General features: G+C 42.1%; 1 protein-coding gene across 4 annotated transcripts in view; it reads right to left on the bottom strand.

Moving 5' to 3' along the window:
- Positions 1-23354, bottom strand: part of TMEM108 (transmembrane protein 108) — an 83973-nt gene that overhangs the window by 25871 nt on the left and 34748 nt on the right. For all 4 annotated transcript variants that reach the window (XM_085877963.1, XM_085877964.1, XM_085877962.1 and 1 more), the window contains 2 exons: positions 11300-12070; positions 10725-10870 (listed from right to left, as the gene is read on the bottom strand). In XM_085877963.1, the coding sequence (XP_085734089.1) occupies positions 10725-10870; positions 11300-12070 (917 nt within the window). Of the gene's footprint in view, positions 1-10724; positions 10871-11299; positions 12071-23354 lie in introns of those variants that run through there.

Genomic DNA, 23354 nt, shown 5'->3' with positions numbered 1-23354 from the left:
AGCTTCACAAGAGTTTGTAAAACGATTAGAAAAGGATTGTATAAGACTAACTAAATTAATGAAAGAAACAAAAGAACCGATGAAATTAACCGAAGAAGAAAAATTAGAATTTAGAACAATATCTGCCATATTTTTGATGAGGAAATTAAGGAGTTTAAAGTTAGGGATCATTGTCATCTTACTGGTAATAAATATAGAGGTCCCACTCATTCCTGTTGTAATCTTAATTATAAATTTCCTTCTTTTATTCCAGTCTTTCTTTACAACAGCGCCAACTATGATACACACCTATTTATAAATGAACTTTCAAAAACACCAGGGAATATTTCTGCCATAACAAACACAAGTCAAAAGTATATTTCATTTACAAAAATGATATTCACAAACCCTTTAACTCGTATGAGGTTTCTAGATTCTTACAAGTTTATGGGAACACCACTAGCCTACCTAGCATCAATTCTAAGCTCCATGGGCTCTTTTCCAAATCTTAACTCATTCTTTCCAAAAGAGGAAATTCTAACTGAAGAGGAAATTCAGATTAAATAGAGAATTCAAAGCAAAGAGGAAATTCTAATTGATGAGGAAATTAATGAAGAAGTTCTAATTATAAAGAAAATTCGAACAATGAATGAAATTCTAACTAAAGAGGAAATTCTAATTAAAGATGAAATTCTGATTAAAGAGGGAATTCTAACTGGAGAGGAAATTCAAACATGGAATGAAATTCAAAGTAAAGAGAAAATTCTTACAAGTAAGGGAATTTATCCTTATGATTATATGGATTCATTGATGAGATTTAAAGAAACACAACTTCCTTCAAAAGAAAGTTTCTATAATAACCTTTATGAAGAAGAGATAAGTGATAAGGAATATAAACACGCACAAGAAATTTGGAAAATATTTAAGATAAAGAACCTTGGAGAATATCATGATTTGTATCTAAAAACAGAAGTTTTATTGTTAGCTGATGTGTTTGAAGCTTTTAGATCACTCTGTCATAATAAAAATTGTTATGGATTAGATCCTGCCCACTATTTCACAGCTCCTGGTTTAGCTTGGAGTGCAATGTTGAAAATGACAGAACAAGATGTAGATATGCTTTTGATGATTGAGAAGTCTAAGAGAGGTGGAATATCACAAGTATGTTCAAAAAGATATGCTAAAGCAAATAATAAATATCTTCCAAATTATGATAGTGAAAAAGATAGTAATTATTTGATGCTATTAATTTGTATGGATGGGCAATGTCTCAATCTCTGCCTTCTGGTAAATTAGAGTGGGTGGCAGAAATGGTTTATGAAAAGGTTTTGATGAATGTTGTTACTTCTTCTCAAGGGGAATTGAATGAGGAAGAAGAAGGTTATTATTTTGAAGTTGATTTGAGATACCCGAGTGATCTTCATAATCAGCATAAAGACCTTCCTTTTGCATGTGAGAAAGAAACCCCAAAGAAAGAATGGTTAAGTGATTATCATAAAAGTTTTAATATTAAAGGTAATTCAACAGAAAAGTTAACAACATTCTATGATAAAGAGGGATATGTTTTGCATCAGAGAAGCTTGAAACAGTTTTTGGAGGATTGAGAGTAGCTAAAATTCATAGAGTTTTAAAATTTAAACAAAGTCCTTGGATGAAAAAGTATATTAAATTCAATACAGATATGAGAACAAATACAAAAGTAAAATGTGAAGGGGAATTCTATAAATTGATGAATAATGCTGTCTTTGGAAAGACAATGGAAAATGTTAGAAACAGGCAAACACATTAGATTTGCAACATCTTGGAAAGAAGCTTCTAGATTGATAAATAAACCAAGTTTTGAAAGAGAAGAGGTTTTTTTTTCAGAGAACTTTTCTGCTATTCATATGGAAAAGGAAAGTATTGTAATGGATAAACCAATTTATATTGGAACAGCAGTTCTTGATTTATCAAAGATATTGATGTATGGTTATTTGTATAATGACAAAGAAAGAGTATGGTGAAAATGTTTCATTGTTGTATATAAAACTGATGATGTTTATAAAGATATGAAGAAAAATATTTGAGTATATGATACAAGTAATTTTAGTAAGAAGAGCGAGTTTTTTTCAAAAAAAGAATGAAAAGGTTATTGGTAAGTTTAAGGATGAGTTGGGTGGAAAAGTAATGAGTGAGTTTATTGGATTGAGAGCAAAGGCATATGCTTATAAGTATGGTGATCAGATTGATAAAAGGTTAAAGCGAATAAAGACATATGTAATAAAGAAATCAATAACTTTTAGAAATTATTATAATTATTGTTTAATGAATGACAAAGAAAAATACAGGAAAAATCAATACATTAAGAAGTTAGAAACATAAGATATATAGTGAAGAAGTAAACAAAAAAGGCATGAGGAGCCTTTGATGAGATTTAATTTAGATAATGGAATAGATTGTATTCCATATGGATATTGTATGATAGAGTGAATATTTAATCATAGAGTATATCCAAGAGATTGTGTTCCATATGGATACAAGTTTTAACTAAATAGAATATGGGTTAGGGTTTTTAAGGGCTACCGCCACCTTTTTCACAATATATAAATGGTCGAACCAAGTATTAATCAAACTAAAGGGTGGAGAAAATCTCAGTCTTGGTTTATAAATGGAAAACATAATGAATGTGAAAAATATCAAATAAGTCTTATTGAAAAAAACTAAAACAAAGGTAAATAAAACAAATAAGCGAATCAATTTAAAAACTAATAAGTTCGAGGATGTAAAGAAAAAAAATATCATTGAATGGACTGAAAAGTTTGATGGTTATCAATTGAACAATGGAAAAATAATTTACTACAACCTCAAAATTATTTGCAACTCAGGAGGTGGTCAGATGAGATCAATGAGAGAAGTATATCATTTCATAATGACACAAAAGGGGTATCTTGAAAAATATAAAGATTGAAATGTTTTATTTTTAAATATTTTAGATGGGGATTATTGTGCAAAGAAAATTAAGCTATTGAAGGAATTTGAGAATGAACAAATCTTTATAGGTTCAATGAGTGAGCTAAACAATATGCATTGGTTATTTGAAAAAAAGTGCTCCTCGGCTAAAAGGGGAAGCTATTAAAATCTCCATTCACTTGCATGTTCGATATTTCAACAGGTTGGGATAAAAAGGGGGGTTTCCCATTCATTAACATGGGGGAAAGTGAGCCAGAATCAGCATATCCAATATATATATATATATGGATGTAGACGAATATGTATATGAATATATACAAGTCTATGAATATATAATGTTGTGGATCTCCGCCCGCAGGCGTGCGAACGACCGCGCTTAACCAATAGTGGCCGCTTCGCCCACCGAACGGACAATGCAATCGCGGCTTTCCGGATGAACGCCGAAAACCAGCCACGGGTGTGTTTTCAACCATACCACAACCTTGTCCGTACTCTACCCGTGCTACAGGGTCCGATTGCCAAATGTTCGATTTACCGAATTAATCGCGTGCGGGTAGATTACCAAGAGATTGTACCTTAATGAGGCATGCTTGGAAATGAGCCGCTTAAGCAGCCGTTTTGGGATAACCGAGCAGGGTGTTATCACGAGGCCCCGTTGCACCCGATTCTATTATCGGCTATTTAACAACCAACTATATCCCGGGTGCAATATGGCAGTTCAATCAAGGGAAAGGATGCAACGAACGGGTGACATTTAAACAAGCACATTTATTTCACAACCAAACATGCACGTATACGGTCAAAGATGCAGTTATGCAGTAATGCATGCAAACAATGCACGGATTCAATCATGCAATGAATGGGGGTAGGGACAAGACACGAGCAAGACAAAGAGCTACCACTGTCTATTTATTATTTACAGTCACTTATTGACAGTTCTATTTACGGACATGGCGCCACAACGTTCATGCAAAGAAACAAAGGAAAAACCCCATCAAAGACAAGGGTGTAGACTGGACCTCTTGGGGTATTTATAGGCAGGGAGCCGTGTAGACCACAAAGGCTCCGGGAGACCGGGCTGGCTACCTTCACCCACGTAGTGACTTGCTAGGGCGACCCTCGACGTCGCCTCTCCAGTGACCCACGGTGAGGTACGGTACGGCAGGCCGCGCGCCTTGGCTCCGCTGAGCTCTCTCCAGTCCCCTACCGCGGCTCCACACACTGCCCACAACTCCGACACGACGCTCTTTTCTCCCCTCCACACACCTCACAACCTCCAGCAGCCGACCGAGAGAGACCGACCGACCTTGCGTTCAGCGCGCCCTTTTATTTCCACGGCGCCTCGCCCTCCCTTTCACCCCCCTCTTCCAGAAGAAGGGCGTTTTCCTCACCGAATCGGAGCCTTTCTCATTCTTTTCCTTTCTTCATAACTAGTGTCGCTTTATAACTCTTGGTGTTGGGTTATTCTCCTGCTGCTTTGGCCGGCATAGATGTTATTCGTTGGGGGGGAGGGGGGTGGGGCCGTCGTCTGCTTTCCCCCGATGAATGCCAGGCTTCTCGCAACCGTGTGCTGAGGTGGCAATGCGGTGGCGATTACAGTGGTCGCGAGGATGGTGTGGTTGGGCAGTTGTGGTTCAGGTGGTTGTTCTGAAGGCAGCTGTTCGTTATCTGTGGGGATGTTGGCGGTTGACGAGAAGGTGGTTGTGGTGATCGTGGTTGTTGTGGAGTAGTTGATGAGTGATGTTGGATGTGGAGGTGGTTGTTGTGAATGGTTGGTCCAAAATAACGATAGTAAAAGAAAAACGGCTAACTCAAAGATCACAGCCCTGCACATGAATAATTGCCTGTTAAACATCGGTGGGGAAATCTATCTGAACACAGACTTATCGACATAACTGATCGAAGGACCTATACGGTGCTCTGCGAATTTTCACAGCCGTAACAATATATATATATATATATATATATATATATATATATATATATATATATATATATATATATATATATATATATATATATATATATATATATATATATATATTTTCAAGTGGTCCCGTTGGCCGCTTGAATGAATACACACCGGGGGTTGACTCAGCCTGTCATCCTTCCGAGGTCGGCGAAATGAGTACCAGTGTACTGGTCCCGGTGTATGCCCCGATTAGTATCGGTGTACCATATCCCTGTGTCGTAAGAGGTGACCAGGGTTGCGTCAGGAAGGGTATCCGGCGTAAAAACCTAAGCCAAATCACTATGCGGATCATACGGATGATCCGCTGTGGCGACCCCTAACGGGAGCAGCCGAAAGAAGAAGAAGATATATGTATATATATATATATATATATATATATATATATATATATATATATATATATATATATATATATATATATATATATATATATATATATATACAGCTCTGGGAAAAAATAAGAGCACTCTAAATTTTTTTTAAATCAGCATCTTTACATGTATGGCAGCCATTCCATTCCAGTGTCTGTTGCATTCCAACACAGGCACACCTCATTCTACTTAGTGAGGTACTGATTAGGTGATCACCTGAACCGAATCTTATTGAACAAGGAAAAGTCTAAAAACCATTGCTGTTGTCATCACTATCCTCTTGCAATAGGACCAGCTGGATGGCAGAAACAGTGCAAGTTGTACCTCAAAAGTAATTGGAATCAAAAAAATAACTATTGAGCATGCCAAAAGAGTTGAAAAGAAAAATTTTGAGTGAGGAAAAGAATAGTTCAATTCTGGCTTTACTTGCAGAGGGATACAGTGAACGCCACGTTGCTTCCATCTTTAAAATTTCAAAGACGGCGGTTCTTATGAACAAGGTCAAGCAGCAGACATTGGGGACAACAAAGCTACAGACTGGCAGAGGGTTAAAACGACTTTCCACTGACCGGGATGACCACCAACTCATTCGAATGTCACTCAAAAACCGTAGGATGACATCAAGTAACCTACAAAAGGAATGGCAAACGGCAGCTGGGGCGAAGTGCACGGCGAGGACGGTTCGAAACAGGGTTCTTGGGGCAGGGCTGAAGTCGTGCAAAGCTAGAAAAAAGCCCTTCATCAATGAGAAGCAAAGAAGAGCTCGGCTGAGGTTTGCAAAAGACCATAAGGATTGGACCGTAGAGGACTGGAGTAAGGTCATCTTTTCTGATGAGTCCAATTTTCAGCTTCGCCCAACACCTGGTCGTCTAATCGTTATACGGAGACCTGGGGAGGCCTACAAGCCCCAGTGTCTCGCACCCACTGTGAAATATGGTGGAGGATCGGTGATGATCTGGGGGTGGTTCAGCAAGGCTGGAATCGGGCAGATTTGTCTTTGTGAAGGACTCTTGAATCAAGCCACGTACAAGGTTGTCCTGGAAGAACACTTGCTTCCTTCTGCTCTGACAATGTTCCCCAACTCTGAGGATTGGTTTTTTCCAGCAGGACAATGCTCCATGCCACACAGCCAGGTCAATCAAGGTGTGGATGGAGGACCATCAGATCAAGACCCTGTCATGGCCAGCCCAATCTCCAGACCTGAACCCCATCGAAAACCTCTGGAATGTGATCAAGAGGAAGATGGATGGTCACAAGCCATCAAACAAAGCCGAGCTGCTTGAATTTTTGCGCCAGGAGTGGCATAAAGTCACCCAACAGCAATGTGAAAGCCTGGTGGAGAGCATGCCAAGACGTATGAAAGCTGTGATTGAAAATCAGGGTTATTCCACAAAATATTGATTTCTGAACTCTTCCTAAGTTAAAACATTAGTATTGTGTTGTTTAAAAATGAATATAAACTTGTTTTGTTTGTATTCTTTGAGGTCTGAAAACACTGGATCTTTGTTGTTACTTTGACCAGTTGTCATTTTCTGCAAATAAATGCTCTAAATGACAATATTTTTTATTCGGAATTTGGGAGAAATGTCATAGTTTATACAGGGTGCCCCACAGAAAACCAGGAAATTTGGTACAGTTTATTTAAAACAAAACAAAAGCAAACTTCGATGTCGTGTAAAACAAAGATACACTTTATTTATACGTTAGTTTTTTGATATGGTAAAATACGGCAAAATAAATCTCAAAATCTCAAATTTCCTGGTTTTCTGTGGGGCACCCTGTAGAATAAAACAAGAAATGTTCATTTTACTCAAACACATACCAATAAATAGAAAAACCAGGACAACTGATAATTTTGCAGTGATCTCTTAATTTTTCCACAGCTGTATATACAGGGAAGCTTGAAAGTTACTTTACCCCCGATAAATTTCTCGCACTTCTCTCTGTTCCTTCCACTCTGCCCTCGCCCCCTCGCACACGATGGGATGCGGAAACACTGACTCAGAAGAATGATGGAGCACATACAGATACAATGACAAATTAATTATTTTAAGTACTGTGCAATAAAACCTGTATATTAAGAGTTCAAGAACAATGCTTCATTGGGAAGGGGTAAAGTGACTTTCAGGCCACCCTGCATATATAAAATATATATATATAAAAAATATATATATAGATATGTGGTGGCATGCGCCTGTAATCCGGTTACTCGGAGGCTTGGGTTGGAGGATCGCTCAAGGACAGGAGCTCTGCGCGAGGCCACGCTATGAGAAGGTGTAGGGCAGCCTGGAATCATGGCGAAACTCAATCCTTATCCCTGTGTCATAAGAGGCGACCAGGGTTGCGTCAGGAAGGGCATCCGGCGTAAAACCTATGCCAAATCAGTATGCGGATCATAACGGATGATCCGCTGTGGCGACCCCTAACGGGAGCAGCCGAAAGACGAACAACATATTTCTTCTTCTTCTTTCGGCTGCTCCCGTTCGGGGTCACCACAGCGGATCATCCATCATGATTTGGCACAGGTTTTACGCCGGATGCCCTTCCTGACGCAACCCTGGTCGCCTCTTACGATACAGGGATATGGTACACCTATTCTAACCGGGGTATACACTGGCCCAGTACACTGGTACTCACTTTGCCGACCTCGGAAGGATTACAGGCTGAGTCAACCCATATATAACGATATATTCAGATACATACATACACACAGTACATATCTTTACATATCTAAATAAATGAATATTATATATTTAGATACATACATACATATATAAACGACATCCATCTAAAAAAGTAATGGGGCTGAGCCTGGTGTGCTCCACTTACACAACTTGAATGAATGGGTTGCGTCACAGTCTTTCGCAACACACACATATATATATATATATATATATATATATATATATATATACATATATATATATATATATATATATATATATATATATATATATATGTATATATATATATATATACATATATATATATATATATATATACATATATATATATATACATATATATATATATACATATATATATATATATATATATATATATATATATATATACATATATATATATATATATATATAAGCGATACCCATGCACATGCACGGGATAGCAGTACAACATAGCTGGTAGCAGACGAAAGACCGTACACGGGGAATGACAAAAATATGCATTGTGCAAAATGCAAGTGGTACTATGGAATGCCAAGACTTCCCAAACATTGTCGGCATGTCCGCTAAGTGCCACAGCAATTTCATAGGAATCAGCTGACGGCGAGCCGAGTTTTTAGTGTGCAAGCTTGGTATTATAATAGAGATATGATTGGCGATGGTTGACTGCTCATTGTGTGATTTTTTACAGGTCGTGCTTTACACGTTGTCTAATCTGAGTCGCCGCACTATGAATCATGAGCAGAGAGCCAATCTGAAGTTTCTTGCCAAGCTTGGCCAAACACCATCCGAATCCTTCGCAATTCTGCAGCAAATCCACGGGGAAGAAACTGTCATGTATACGTGCATTTGAATGGCACAAGAGGTTCAAAGAGGGACAAGGAGGAGGTTGAAGATGATCGTCGGTCTGGAAAACCTCAAACAAGCAGAACGACGGATAACATCGAGCGTGTGAAGCAGATGGTGCACGCAGATCGTCGACTCATGGTGCAGATGATTGCTGAGGAACTTTTCATCAACAAGGACACTGCCTGGAGCATCATCACTGAAAATCTCAAAATGCCCAAAGTGTTCGCAAAGATGGTCCCCAAGCTGTTGTCCGAGGACCAGAAACAGCAAAGAGTCACTGTCTGTCAAGACATAATCGAGCGCATTGAGGACGATCCAGATCTGCTCGGGAGAGTCATTACTGGCAATGAATTGTGGATATTGGTTTACGATCCTGAGACCAAACGGTAGAGTCGTCAATGGAAAAGTCCGGCATCGCCAAGACCAAAGAAAGCAAGGATGTCGAAGTAGAAAGTTAAGGTGATGCTCATTGCGTTATTTGACATCAAGGGCATCGTCCACTTCAAGTTTCTACCACAGGGTCAAACAGTGAATCAATACGTGTACAAGGAGATCCTCTGGCACCTCATGAGATCAGTCCAGGACAAGAGGGATTTGTGGGAGAACAACGCCTGGGTGCTCCACCATGACAATGCCCCTGCTCACAGTGCCCTGAACATCCGACAGTTTCTGGCGGAGAGGAACCTGCCAATTCTGGAGCAACCCGTGTATTTGCCAGACTTGGCCCCTTGTTTTCCTATTCCCAAAGCTCAAGGGGGTGATCAAAGGGACCTGATTTCCTGATGTGGAGGCCATCAAAAGGGTCGTGACGACGGAGCTCCAGAGGATTCCATAAGAAACCTTCCGGGGGTGCATCGAAGCGTGGAAGAAGAGGATGGACAAGTGTGTGAGACTAGAGGGAAACTATTTTGAAGGGGACGAGCTGTGATTTCAATATATTTTTTGGAATAAAATTTCTGTGAAGTGAGTCCCATTACTTTTTCGACGGACCTCGTACACCTCCCGGAGATGCCCAAAATATGAAATATGTCCGAATTGGACAAATGAACACTTTTGTAGGAGTCAGAAGTAGTTGTAAGTTCGATTCTGGAGCTTAAATTGTGTAATTCAGCTTAGTTTAAGAGATTCTGGGTTATGACATGGGTGGAAATGAAATAAAGCCCTGAACGCTGGTGTCTCCAGGTGCTTATAAGCATTGCAATGCACCCAATGATCCGTAGGTATGATGAACAGGCATTTGATAAGATGAGTGAGGAAAGTGAAAAAAAAACAAAAAAAAACTATCGTTAAGAAATTGTTGCGGCCTATTCCAAGTCGAGGCATGGTTGGGCTGGCCAAAAAAAAATTGGCGAATTAAGACCCAGCGAGGTAAGTTGATGCACCTTGAGGGAGAGCGAGGTGGCCGAGGATTTGCCTGATAAAGGAAATAATTTAACAAGGAGATTTATTATCTTCAAAAGGGATGTTTTAATAAACACAAATGCCCAATTTTCACTCTTGCATTCCCTTGGAGTTCCCTTAGTTTGCATACAGTTTCAGGCCACTAGGTTTCATGGTTTTGGAGTTATGGAGGAAACACCCAGACACACACCGACTGACTGACTGATGCACACTGACATATATTAATAGAGATTTGCTCCATTGCTTCCTTTCCTTTCTCCATATATCCTCCCAAATCTCTTTTACTCTTCCCACTTTTCCTACACTCCTTATACTCATATTTCCCTCCCCTTGCTCATATCTACTCCCAACGTTCTTTCCATTCTCACTCCACTGTCCCCTCCTTTCCATCACCCCATCCTTAATCTCCTCCAAACCTCTATTTCTTCTCACCACACTCAACAAACTTCTTTTCTCTTCAGTTTCTCAACTTTCCCCATCTATCCTCCCCCACCCCACCCCTTAATAGTTTATGCTCACCGTTGCTTGGGGGACATGCCCAGAGTCTTGAGGCAGCTGCACCGCATGGCGAAAGTAGTCCAGTGTGATGGCTTCATTCCAGTAGCTGAGGTTCTCTGGCACAGGTTCTTTTTTGCGGCGGGACACACAAACCACTCCTCCCAGCACTGAATTTTTAAGGAAACACAGTCCCATGAGGAGGCTGTTTCATACAATGCAATGTGGTCAAGGAATTATACTTCGTTTGCTGCAAATGTGAGAAGTTTTTGGTACATTAAAGTATTACTTTACCGTATTGAATCAAGATCAAGAATGGTCAGTCTTCTGCGCTACATTAAAACTGAGTGGACAGGCATGAACTCGCACACATCAAATAACTGATCTCTCAAATAAATCCTTCATGTTAAGAGGTCAAAAAGAAAAACAGGTGGCAGAAGAAAAACAAAGCTCTCATATTGTTCAGCTTGAGGTTGCAGCAACAATTTATTCTGGTTTATTATCAACAACTTTATGGAGGCAGACGTCATACTCAACAACATTAAACCCTTTGCACACATATCACGTATAATATTATTCAAATAATTGCTGAGACCTACCAGCCAGAGCAAGGATGACTGTGGCAGCAGAGACAATCCAAGCCATATCTACACGTCGGAGGAGCAATCGGAAGGGGCTCGTGGTGCCCTCTGTGTGTGATGTGGCTTTGGAAAGTGCATGGGGCTCCATTGATGGAGAAGCTGTTGTATTTAAAGGTGAGTGCATGCTTGGCCCACCTGAAATCCTGAGTAAGGTCTGGGCTGGAGCTGTGGAAAGCTCAGAAACTGAGGATTCTGATGTCTGCTCTGGCTGGGAGCTCAAAACAGTTGCATATCCTGAAGAACTCTCATTGGCAGCTGTATAAATGTCCATATCACCGATTTCATTGGCTAGTTGTCCAATTTTAGTGATATGATTTCCAGTTCCATTAGCTTCAGGCACATCATGGCTTGATGTAGAAATGAGAGTTGAATGTGAATGTGGAACACTTGTAAATCCATCTTTGTTGTCTTCTGCAGAACTCCCAACAACGTCCTCCAGCCAAGTTATTGACATGGCCAAATCAGTTTCGCTCTGTTCTGAATATGGCTGAGCAAAAGTTTCATTTAACTGCACATCACCAACTACAGTGGAAAATGCTTCTGGAACAAAGCGCAGATCATCGTTCCATCGATCTTGTATCTCATCATCGACTGCTTTTGAAATGTTTGGGACAACAGTCATACTGGCGATGGTTTCATTTGAGTGTTCGCTTGAATTCAACCTCATCGAGCTTTCTGCATTCTCCAACAGAAGTAGCAGAATCGCCAACAGCAAGAGCAGTGCAACAGCTGGAAAGGCAAAACAACATTATCATTTTTAGGAACAACCACCAAATGAGCTTTCAACATTCAATATAGATACACTGACAATAAATAAGGAAAATTTTTCCAGTTGCTTGGTTGGGAAATATACCTAACAGGTAATAAGTATATCTAACAGAAAAGCCAGAAGCATTTGTGGCTTGGAAACAAAAACAACTGATATTTCAAGGCTTGTTCGCGTGAACACCCCCAACTCTTACCAGTGTCGATCCTGCAGCAAAACCAGACTCAGTGGTATAATAGTTAGAGCTTTGAGTCTGGGAGTCTGGGAGGTCTCCTTTGCTTTGAGTCTGGGAGATCGGTGGTTCAAACCCCAGCTACGACATACCAACCACTAAAAATGGAACGTGCTGCTTCATCACTTGATGATCAGCATTTAGGAGGGAAAGAGCATGGACAGTCCCCATAGGTTTGCATCCTTGGGGAGGAGGAAATGCCTTGTTGAGTGCGGTGAGAAAAGCAGTGCCATTGTTGTGATGTCACAGGTACCCAGAGTATATCCCAGGAAGTGATGGCACTTCCCCCAAGTTCAGTGGCTGGTTTAAGTATTTGTTTCATTAGGATGTCCATGTCCGTGTGTGTGTGCGCTCAATTATAAGCCTTAGATCATATATATATATATATATATATATATATATATATATATATATATATATATATATAATAAATGTCTGTCAGTCACTCACTCGGTGTGTGTGTGTGTGTGTGTGTGTGTGTGTGTGTGTGTGTGTGTGTGTGTGTGTGTGTGTGTGTGTGTGTGTGTGTGTGTGTGTGTGTGTGTGTGATTAAACACGAGACAAGGGTAGTGTTCAGTCACTTGTGCTACAGTACACAGTTCACTCTGCACACACTGTCACTTTGCTAAACACAACAAAGAATACATCCTATTCTCCTTTGTAATAACTGGTCTATGGATCAAAGTACAAAGTGTGGGCCCATGTGTCATGCAGTGCCTCATTGTCATCAGGTGTAAGCTTGTTTGTTTTTTTCCATGGGTTTGCAATGTTTAACTTTTTTGTGTGACCTGCTTTCATTTAGGATGTTATTTCATTTCATTAGGAGCTTAGAGTAACGTTATTTTCTATATAAAAGAGAAAGAGACCGTTTGTTTGTGAATCTACTCCTCTGCGCTCCCATGGTTAATCGTGATGAAACTTCATAGTATATACCAGACGACCCGTGAACCTGTTGGGTTCCCCTTGTGACAGCGATTGATACAAAAATCATTTAAAAAAAAAAAACAAATAAAAAGATAGCTCCAGCAAACTATACTGCTGAGGTTGTTTGCATTGATCAAATAATCCCAAAGAGTACTTGACTGAATCAGGGATTGATTTTTTAAATATTTTTTTTCGTTGCCCGATTTGAACGAAACTTGATATTGCGCATCAATGTGAAAAATAAACGGAGAAAAGAAAATCAAAGAAATTATTGTGCGGAATCTTTTAAACACAATTTTATTTATGAATGAACACGGAAATATTAGATCAAAATGGCGATGTTTATTTTATGCTTAAAAATAAATCGTTCTTTGTTTATACTAAATGTTTGAGATTTTAAAATAAATCATTTCAAGAAAAAAAAGAAGAAGAAGATAGCTCCAGTAAACTATACCGCTGAGGTTGTTTGCATTGATCAAATACTCTGGAAGAGTACTTGACTGAATCGGGAATTGATTTTTTAATAAATTTTTCGTTGCCCGATTTGAACGAAACTTGATACTGCACACCGCAGGAGAATTGTGAGTAATGTGGCCCTAAAATATTTGCGCGATCGTGTTCCGTTTTGGCTGTATTTCAGGAACATTCAAACATACATGTATACAAGATGAGAGGTTTAGTCATATATAGATATAGAAGAGAGATATACATATATATATATATATATATATATATTAATATGTAAAAACACATACATATATATCAGATACACACGTCCAGTACATATACACATACATATTGTTACGGCCACGGGTACCGAGTGTATTATGAGGGGGTTCATCTCTGTTTGTCTTCTGAAGAACTGGACCTGGGACCACCGCTCACAATTAACTTCATGGTATGGTGGGTTGCTTTACAACCACAAACGCCAATCAGATAACCATGAGTTCCAGTGTCCACCGTTTAATTTTTCCATTTAACTAGAGGTCACGTGACTTCCTGAACAGGGGACGCACCCTCAGTGATGCACCAATCTTATCTTGATTAGATCTTAAGTAGGGCGGCCGAGTGTTTACCGCTGGTGCACGCCAACTACGACAGGTTAATTAGTTTGGGAACTTCCTCCCAGTCTATCTAGGTTCGGACAATGCTGGATCAATGGAAGAAAAGGAAAAACACGGACAGGTTGAAACATCAACAAGGAATTTATTAATAAGAAAAATAAAAAAAACTGAAGAACATATTTCTTTGTGGTGAAAATAGGTAAATTCAAATAAATTAAAATAATCTCAAACAAATGAAGAATTAAACAAGCATTGGTGAAAAAGACAAAGAGTAGATGCTTATCACTATACCTTACTTAATGATTAAACACGAGACAAGGGTACCGAGCAGATCATTGGGGGGGGAGGGGGGAAATCCGGTCTCGGCTTATAAAGGTAGAGGTCGTCATACGTCAAATAAAATGTGTGAGCGTGCCTTGGTTCGCTTCCAGCACCCTGCCTCGCCGTGCACCCACTCGCAAAGAGGCTCGAACACCAATCGGCGTCACGTCGTCACCTCCAGGAACCAGGGACGCCAAGAATCAGGTACGGGCAGAACCAGCAGGAACTGTCCAACCGTCACCCACCGTCAGGAGCTGCAACCAATGGACAGCTGTAAGGAGCTGCAAGGCACTGTAAGGAGCTGCAAGGAGCTGCACAGCGTTGTGAGGAGCTGCAAGAAATTGTAAAGCGCTGAGGTGCTGTGAGGAGTTGTAACCAGCTGTCACCAACTGTCACAAACCGTCACCAGCGGTCAGAGCTGTAAGGCTGTAAGGCTATCGCCAGCTCACCAACAGTCTGACTGGAGTTGAAAATAACGGTCACACAGCTTTCACAAAAACTGTCAGGAAAACGGTCCTCCCGTCCATTTTATAAGCGACCAGTCTGGGCGGAGCCTCAAGCAGATTTCAACTAAATCCACCTTGCATATTGACGCATCGTTGCACATGACCAACCGTCAACCTCGCGATAATTCCTTCCTCGTTCAGCCCGACACGAACAAGAGCCAGCCAACATCGATACAGCTGCCAAACGTGGGTGAGACAGGTGGGTGAGGTAAATAATCGACAGCCCTATTTGACTGTCAGAATCACTACTCAGGAAAAGCCCACGGTGTGCTTAATCAATGTCCTACAAGTCCAAAGTGTAAATAAATCATCCACCTCCAAGCCAATGTGTCCTGATGGAAAGGGGTAGACAAGCCTCCATTGGGCTAACAGTTGTCTCGTGTGCATTCTATAGAGAACAAGTCCATCCCATAAGAAAAGGAATCTATTCTTTACCCTTCTCCAATGCATCAAAGTTAGAATCCCACCAGACATGGGGATAGGTCTATCCTGGACATGCATTTCGGGAAATAACTGTCTGAGAACCGTAATGTTTGTATGCATTAGTCGGATCGCATTCTGAAATCCGAAACACGATACATACATACACACAAACATATAAATATGCATATACAGACATACATACGATTCTGAAATCCGAAACACGATACATACATACACACATCCATCCATCCATTGGGACCATACTCTTTGCAGAGCGTTGGTGCTGCTTAAGCAGTCCCCTTGGCTATTGGGCACAATTCTGAACGGGTCGCCACTCCGACACATGATACCAACAAGCTGGCACTCATTTTGCCGACCTTGGAAGGATGACAGGCAGAGTCAACCCCACCTGGTATTAATTCAACAGCTGAGCGGGATTTGAACTCAGGATCCTCGGATCCCAAGCCCACCACCCTAACCATTAAGCTAACACCAGGAATAATACACACATACACATATATGCAAAAAACATATAAATATGCACATGCACACATACACACACAAAAATATAAATATGCACATGCACACATACATGTACATATACACACAACCACACATACATACAGGCCAGGAATGGGAGCATGTGCCAGAGCAGCGGGTTGCTGCATCCACTTTCCACTGGTACTCCAACGGCTTCCATCTGGCCATACCCCAGGCAGATCCCTGGCCCATCCCCATCACTTTGAGATATTGATCAATCCGCTGCAAACACGAGGCACGTGGTCTGCCCATTGGCCTCCTCCACTCACGATACTGCCTCGCCGAGAGAATCTGGTGAGCAGGATCAGCGTCAGGAAAACAAGACACATGTCCATCCAGCCGCAGCTGAGGCTCACGGACTATGCAGGTAACAAATCTCATTTGAGTCTCTCTCGGCAACCGCTCGTTGCACACAGTCCGACCAGCGATAGCCAAGGGTTCTCAAAGGAGACCTGGTACCAAAGGATTTAAGTCTCCCTCTCAGAGCCCTGGTCAGAGTCCAAGTCTCACATCCATAATGCAAGAATGAAAGCACCAAGGACCTGAAGACTCGGACTTGCGTCCTCTCACACAGGTACCGACAGCACCACACCCCATGATCCAGTAAATCCATGAAGCCCCAGGCCCGACCCAGACGTCTGTTGACCTCTGGCTCACAGCCAGCAGAGACATGAATATCAATGCCAAGGTAAGTGAATCTCTCCGTCACCTCAACATCCTCACCACAAATGGGTACAGACAGGATAGCTGCATCAAAGATGTCATTGAAAGCCTGGATCTTAGTTTTCACTCAGGAAACCCATAATCCCAGCAGCTCTGACTCCTCATTCAGCACCCCGAGGCCCCCCAAAAGGATATCCAGAGTTTCCGCAAAGATGACTGCATCATCTGCAAAATCAAGGTCATAGATCTTGACATTCCCAAACGATGCACCACATCTTGATCTCTCCAACATCTCCCCATAATCCAGTCCATCCAAGTGCTGAAAAGTGTGGGGGCCAGTATACACCCCCGAGGAACTCAAGTCACAACTGGAAATAATTCTGAGATGGTATCACCACATCTCACAGCACTCTCAGTACCAGAGTACAGTTCAGACATTAGATTGGTCAGTTTTGGTATCACCCCACGAAGACCAAGAATCCCCCAGAGGGCATCCCAATTCACTGAATGAAATGCTTTACAGAGATCAACATTGGATGTTGAGTGCGGTTTTTTTCATATATATATATATGAAAATATATATATATATATATTCATACCACATATGCTGCTGCTGCAAGCAGTCCTTGCCGAAACTCTCATCTGCGTTGGGTGAGGACACGAAGAGCAAGGATACGGTCAATCATTGACCTCTTTGGTGGAAAGCCTGACTGCTTTGGGCGCTGGTGCTCAAGCAGATGGTGGCGAACCCTATCTAGAATTATCCGAGCAAAGACCTTGCCAAGCACTGAGAGCAGCGTCACCCTTCGGGAGATGTTGCAGTCTTGACGATCACCCTTCCCTTTCCAGAGTTGGACAACAAGGCCCCTCTTCCCGTCAGTTGGGATGATGCCTGTGTTCCAGGCACAGCACAGAGCTGCATGCAACGACACGAGTACAGCAATACCACCAGCCTTGAGAAGTTCAGCACGGATGCCACAGATCCCTGGAGCTTTACCCTGTTTCAACCGGTTCACCGCAGCTTGTGTTTGCACAAACGAAGGTGGACCACAGTTGATTGGAGGGTCAGCAATAGGGACAGTAATACCCCCAACATCCAACCCAATAGCTGGTGGATCAGCCTGGTACAACCACTTAAAGTAACTGGCCCAGTGGGCCTTTTGCTCTAACTGGAGCACACTGAGGGATGGGCTTGGAGGCACGCAATGTGCGAATTCCCCTGTAACCAGGACGAGAGTCACTTGACCAAAGGTGATGCTCTCCCCCCTCACAGATTTCTCTCACATCGGCCTCCTTGTCCACCCTTAGCGCAAGTACAGTTTTCCGCCTCAGCTCCCTGAACAGCTCAGCTCTGTCATTTAGCCTGGCCCTGTGACTGGTCAATGGTATCCAGTGTCCATCGAGACAAAATTCTTCTTCGCCCTGCGGTGAGTTCCAACACATGAACCGGCAACATCAAGGATGGTAGTCTTTAAGGTACTCCACAACTCTTCAGGATCTCCCAAAGCATCCAGACCCATCAAAACTCCACTCAACCTGTTCGCAAACTCCTCAGCTGCCCTCTCATCCTTGGGCCTGCCAACATCCAACCTTGGCTGGGATGGTGCCATTCTCCCGGATTTAAGTGGAAACGTAAGAGCTTGTATGTGTGTATGTACTGCATTTGTGTGTTCATGTATTTATGTATGTACTGCAATACATACACATATACACACATAGACACATACAGACCCAGACATACATATACATATACAGACCCATGTACATATACACACATATATACATATGCATACAAGGAACTGGTGTATTTTCGTATGACGCGCTGACAACACACCAGGAGCGAACCGCATGGAACACGAACGGACTCGTGTGAAGACAGAGCGGAGAAATCCATCACGTCCAGGGCCATTTTGATAGACACCACAACGGTGAATGATTAGCCGCACGTTTTACTCGAGTTTTCATGAAGAACGGTTACAAAACACATGAGGAACGGTTACAAAACACACGAGGAACGGTTACACACCACACGAGGAACGGTTACACAACACACGAGGAACGGTTACAAAACACACGAGGAACGGTTACAAAACACACGAGGAACGGTTACAAAACACACGAGGAACGGTTACACAAACACACGAGGAACGGTTACACAAACACACGAGGAACGGTTACACAAACACACGAGGAACGGTTACAAAACACACGAGGAACGGTTACACAAACACACGAGGAACGGTTACACAAACACACGAGGAACGGTTACAAAACACACGAGGAACGGTTACAAAACACACGAGGAACGGTTACACAAACACACGAGGAACGGTTACACAAACACACGAGGAACGGTTACACAAACACACGAGGAACGGTTACAAAACACACGAGGAACGGTTACACAAACACACGAGGAACGGTTACACAAACACACGAGGAACGGTTACACAAACACACGAGGAACGGTTACAAAACACACGAGGAACGGTTACACAAACACACGAGGAACGGTTACAAAACACACGAGGAACGGTTACACAAACACACGAGGAACGGTTACAAAACACACGAGGAACGGTTACACAAACACACGAGGAACGGTTACACAAACACACGAGGAACGGTTACACAAACACACGAGGAACGGTTACACAAACACACGAGGAACGGTTACAAAACACACGAGGAACGGTTACAAAACACACGAGGAACGGTTACACAAACACACGAGGAACGGTTACACAAACACACGAGGAACGGTTACACAAACACACGAGGAACGGTTACAAAACACACGAGGAACGGTTACACAAACACACGAGGAACGGTTACACAAACACACGAGGAACGGTTACACAAACACACGAGGAACGGTTACAAAACACACGAGGAACGGTTACAAAACACACGAGGAACGGTTACAAAACACACGAGGAACGGTTACAAAACACACGAGGAACGGTTACAAAACACACGAGGAACGGTTACAAAACACACGAGGAACGGTTACACAAACACACGAGGAACGGTTACTAAACACACGAGGAACGGTTACTAAACACACGAGGAACGGTTACTAAACACACGAGGAACGGTTACAAAACACACGAGGAACGGTTACACAAACACACGAGGAACGGTTACACAAACACACGAGGAACGGTTACACAAACACACGAGGAACGGTTACACAACACACGAGGAACGGTTACTAAACACACGAGGAACGGTTACTAAACACACGAGGAACGGTTACTAAACACACGAGGAACGGTTACAAAACACACGAGGAACGGTTACACAAACACACGAGGAACGGTTACACAAACACACGAGGAACGGTTACACAAACACACGAGGAACGGTTACACAAACACACGAGGAACGGTTACAAAACACACGAGGAACGGTTACAAAACACACGAGGAACGGTTACACAAACACACGAGGAACGGTTACACAAACACACGAGGAACGGTTACACAAACACACGAGGAACGGTTACAAAACACACGAGGAACGGTTACACAAACACACGAGGAACGGTTACAAAACACACGAGGAACGGTTACACAAACACACGAGGAACGGTTACTAAACACACGAGGAACGGTTACTAAACACACGAGGAACGGTTACAAAACACACGAGGAACGGTTACACAAACACACGAGGAACGGTTACACAACACACGAGGAACGGTTACACAAACACACGAGGAACGGTTACACAAACACACGAGGAACGGTTACTAAACACACGAGGAACGGTTACTAAACACACGAGGAACGGTTACTAAACACACGAGGAACGGTTACACAACACACGAGGAACGGTTACACAAACACGAGGAACGGTTACACAAACACACGAGGAACGGTTACAAAACACACGAGGAACGGTTACACAAACACACGAGGAACGGTTACACAAACACACGAGGAACGGTTACACAAACACACGAGGAACGGTTACAAAACACACGAGGAACGGTTACAAAACACACGAGGAACGGTTACACAAACACACGAGGAACGGTTACAAAACACACGAGGAACGGTTACTAAACACACGAGGAACGGTTACTAAACACACGAGGAACGAGCCGACTCGATAAACGGAAATACTGCGGGTGTTTACAGGTGTTTACAGGGTTTACAGGTGTTTACAGGGTTTACAGGGTTTACAGGTGTTTACAGGGTTTACAGGGTTTACAGGGTTTACAGGTGTTTACAGGGTTTACAGGGTTTACAGGGTTTACAGGGTTTACAGGGTTTACAGGTGTTTACAGGGTTTACAGGTGTTTACAGGGTTTACAGGGTTTACAGGGTTTACAGGGTTTACAGGGTTTACAGGTGTTTACAGGGTTTACAGATGTTTACAGGGTTTACAGGGTTTACAGGTGTTTACAGGGTTTACAGGGTTTACAGGTGTTTACAGGTGTTTACAGGGTTTACAGGTGTTTACAGGTGTTTACAGGTGTTTACAGGTGTTTACAGGTGTTTACAGGGTTTACAGGTGTTTACAGGTGTTTACAGGTAGGGTGTTGCATCATTGATTGCACCATCCTTAATTAGAGGGCATCCTGTCCTGATTACTATAACCTTTGCTGATGGTTATTAACGATCACACCCCCTCCCCTCGTTTCAAAAAGACTAGGCCATTGTGTGCCGGTGCACCAAAGGGGGAATTCCGCCCGGATATACAGCACCCAGCGATGGTGTTGCGACCCTTCCAGGATTGTTTCTCATCCACAGAAACGTTTACCACTTTGATACTCTGCTCAGGGTGTGGGGCATGATTGATTGAATGATTGATTGATTGATTGGTTGAATGATTGATTGGTTCAATGAATGATTGGTTGATTGAATGATTGATTGATTGGTTGATTGAATGATTGATTGATTGATTGGTTGAATGATTGATTGGTTCAATGAATGATTGGTTGGTTGATTGAATGATTGATTGAATGGTTGATTAGTTGATTGAATGATTGGTTGATTGAATGATTGATTGAATGATTGATTGGTTGATAGAATGATTGATTGAATGGTTGATTGGTTGATAGAATGATTGATTGAATGGTTGATTGATTGTTTGATTGAATGGTTGATTGAATGATTGATTGGTTGATAGAATGATTGATTGAATGGTTGATTGATTGTTTGATTGAATGATTGATTGATTGGTAGATTGAATGATTGGTTGATTGATTGGTTGATTGATTGTTTGATTGAATGATTGATTGGTTGATAGAATGATTGATTGAATGGTTGATTGATTGTTTGATTGAATGGTTGATTGATTTGTTGATTGAATGATTGTTTTGTAGAAAGCTTTAAGCCTGAAGTTGGCTTGGGATCTTCGGGTCCTGAGTTCAAGCCCTGTTGGCTGCTGAATTAACACCGGGTGGGGTTGACTCAGGCTGTCACCCTACTGAGGTCGGCGAAATGAGTACCAGCGTATGGGTTTAGGGGCACTGCATCAGCGGCATAGTTGTGCCCCAACAAAATGATAGCTACCCTAACAGCCAAGCTGCCATATGCAAGAAGAAGAATAGAAATCTTTTTCTCGAACACATCATCTCCTTGGGCTGCTGTTCGTGTCTTTTGTTGCTCAAAATGAGAAATCTTTGTTGAGATTTTCCTGCAGTGGGAATTCATCACCCAGGGTGATGCTGCACAGGTGTTTCGATGTTCATCCCGTGAGCAGGCTGAATATTCAAGATGGCAGCTATGAAGTCTTGCGTTTGAGACATTACTTGGGCAGGAGAACATCAGACAGGAACAGAAATGTATTTGAAGGCAGAACTGGCTGTATAATAATAAAAACGCTTCTGTTGAGCTATTATGCCATCAAAACAAGCGTCTTGAACGTATGAAGGTTTTCACTGCCACAGCAACGTGAACGTGCTCCAGGAACACAGGGCGTAACCTCACTATGGGCATGGTCCAGTACCTGGCTCAAAAAGGGCCCTCTGTTGTGGGAATGGTGCTGAAAGCACCCGTCAGGGGGAGTAGTGAATGTGAGATTGACCTCACAATGGAAAGCCGCCACACCGAACTGCCAATCAGAGCAATGACACACACCACCCGGAATATGTGCATCAATGGAATCGAGTGAGGTTTTTCGGAACATGGCCATGAGGTCAGCAGGCTTTTCACAGATGTCGCAGATTAATGCTTTCGGCCATCCAAATGAACAAAATGTTCCAAAAGGATTTCCATCTGCACCCCATTTTTGCACTCGGTTCGAAACGCCATGGCTGCTTTGTAAATCTGCACACTCCAACTTATGTTCAATGTGAGTAAATGTTCATTTGACAATTGAACAAGAACAGGTTCCCCCCCCCCCCCCCGGTCTTCAATGTTAAAATCAGGTCAAATGAGTTATCCTTTTACCAAAAGCAAAATATGGGTGTCAAGTGGTTTTCAGAATGTATCGTGGGGCACTGAAGGAACCTCATTCATTCACTCAGGCATTCATTTCCACCTCTGTCACCAAAGGTCTGTTTGTCTATTTCTTTGTCTGTTTGTCAGTGAACAGGATATCTCAAAACGTTGTGGACGGA

This window comes from Eptatretus burgeri, chromosome 4 (assembly GCF_056783735.1).
Source record: "Eptatretus burgeri isolate ZD-2024b chromosome 4, Ebu_testis_v1, whole genome shotgun sequence".
NCBI lineage: Eukaryota > Metazoa > Chordata > Myxini > Myxiniformes > Myxinidae > Eptatretus > Eptatretus burgeri.
This window is presented reverse-complemented; position numbering and strand designations above follow the sequence as displayed.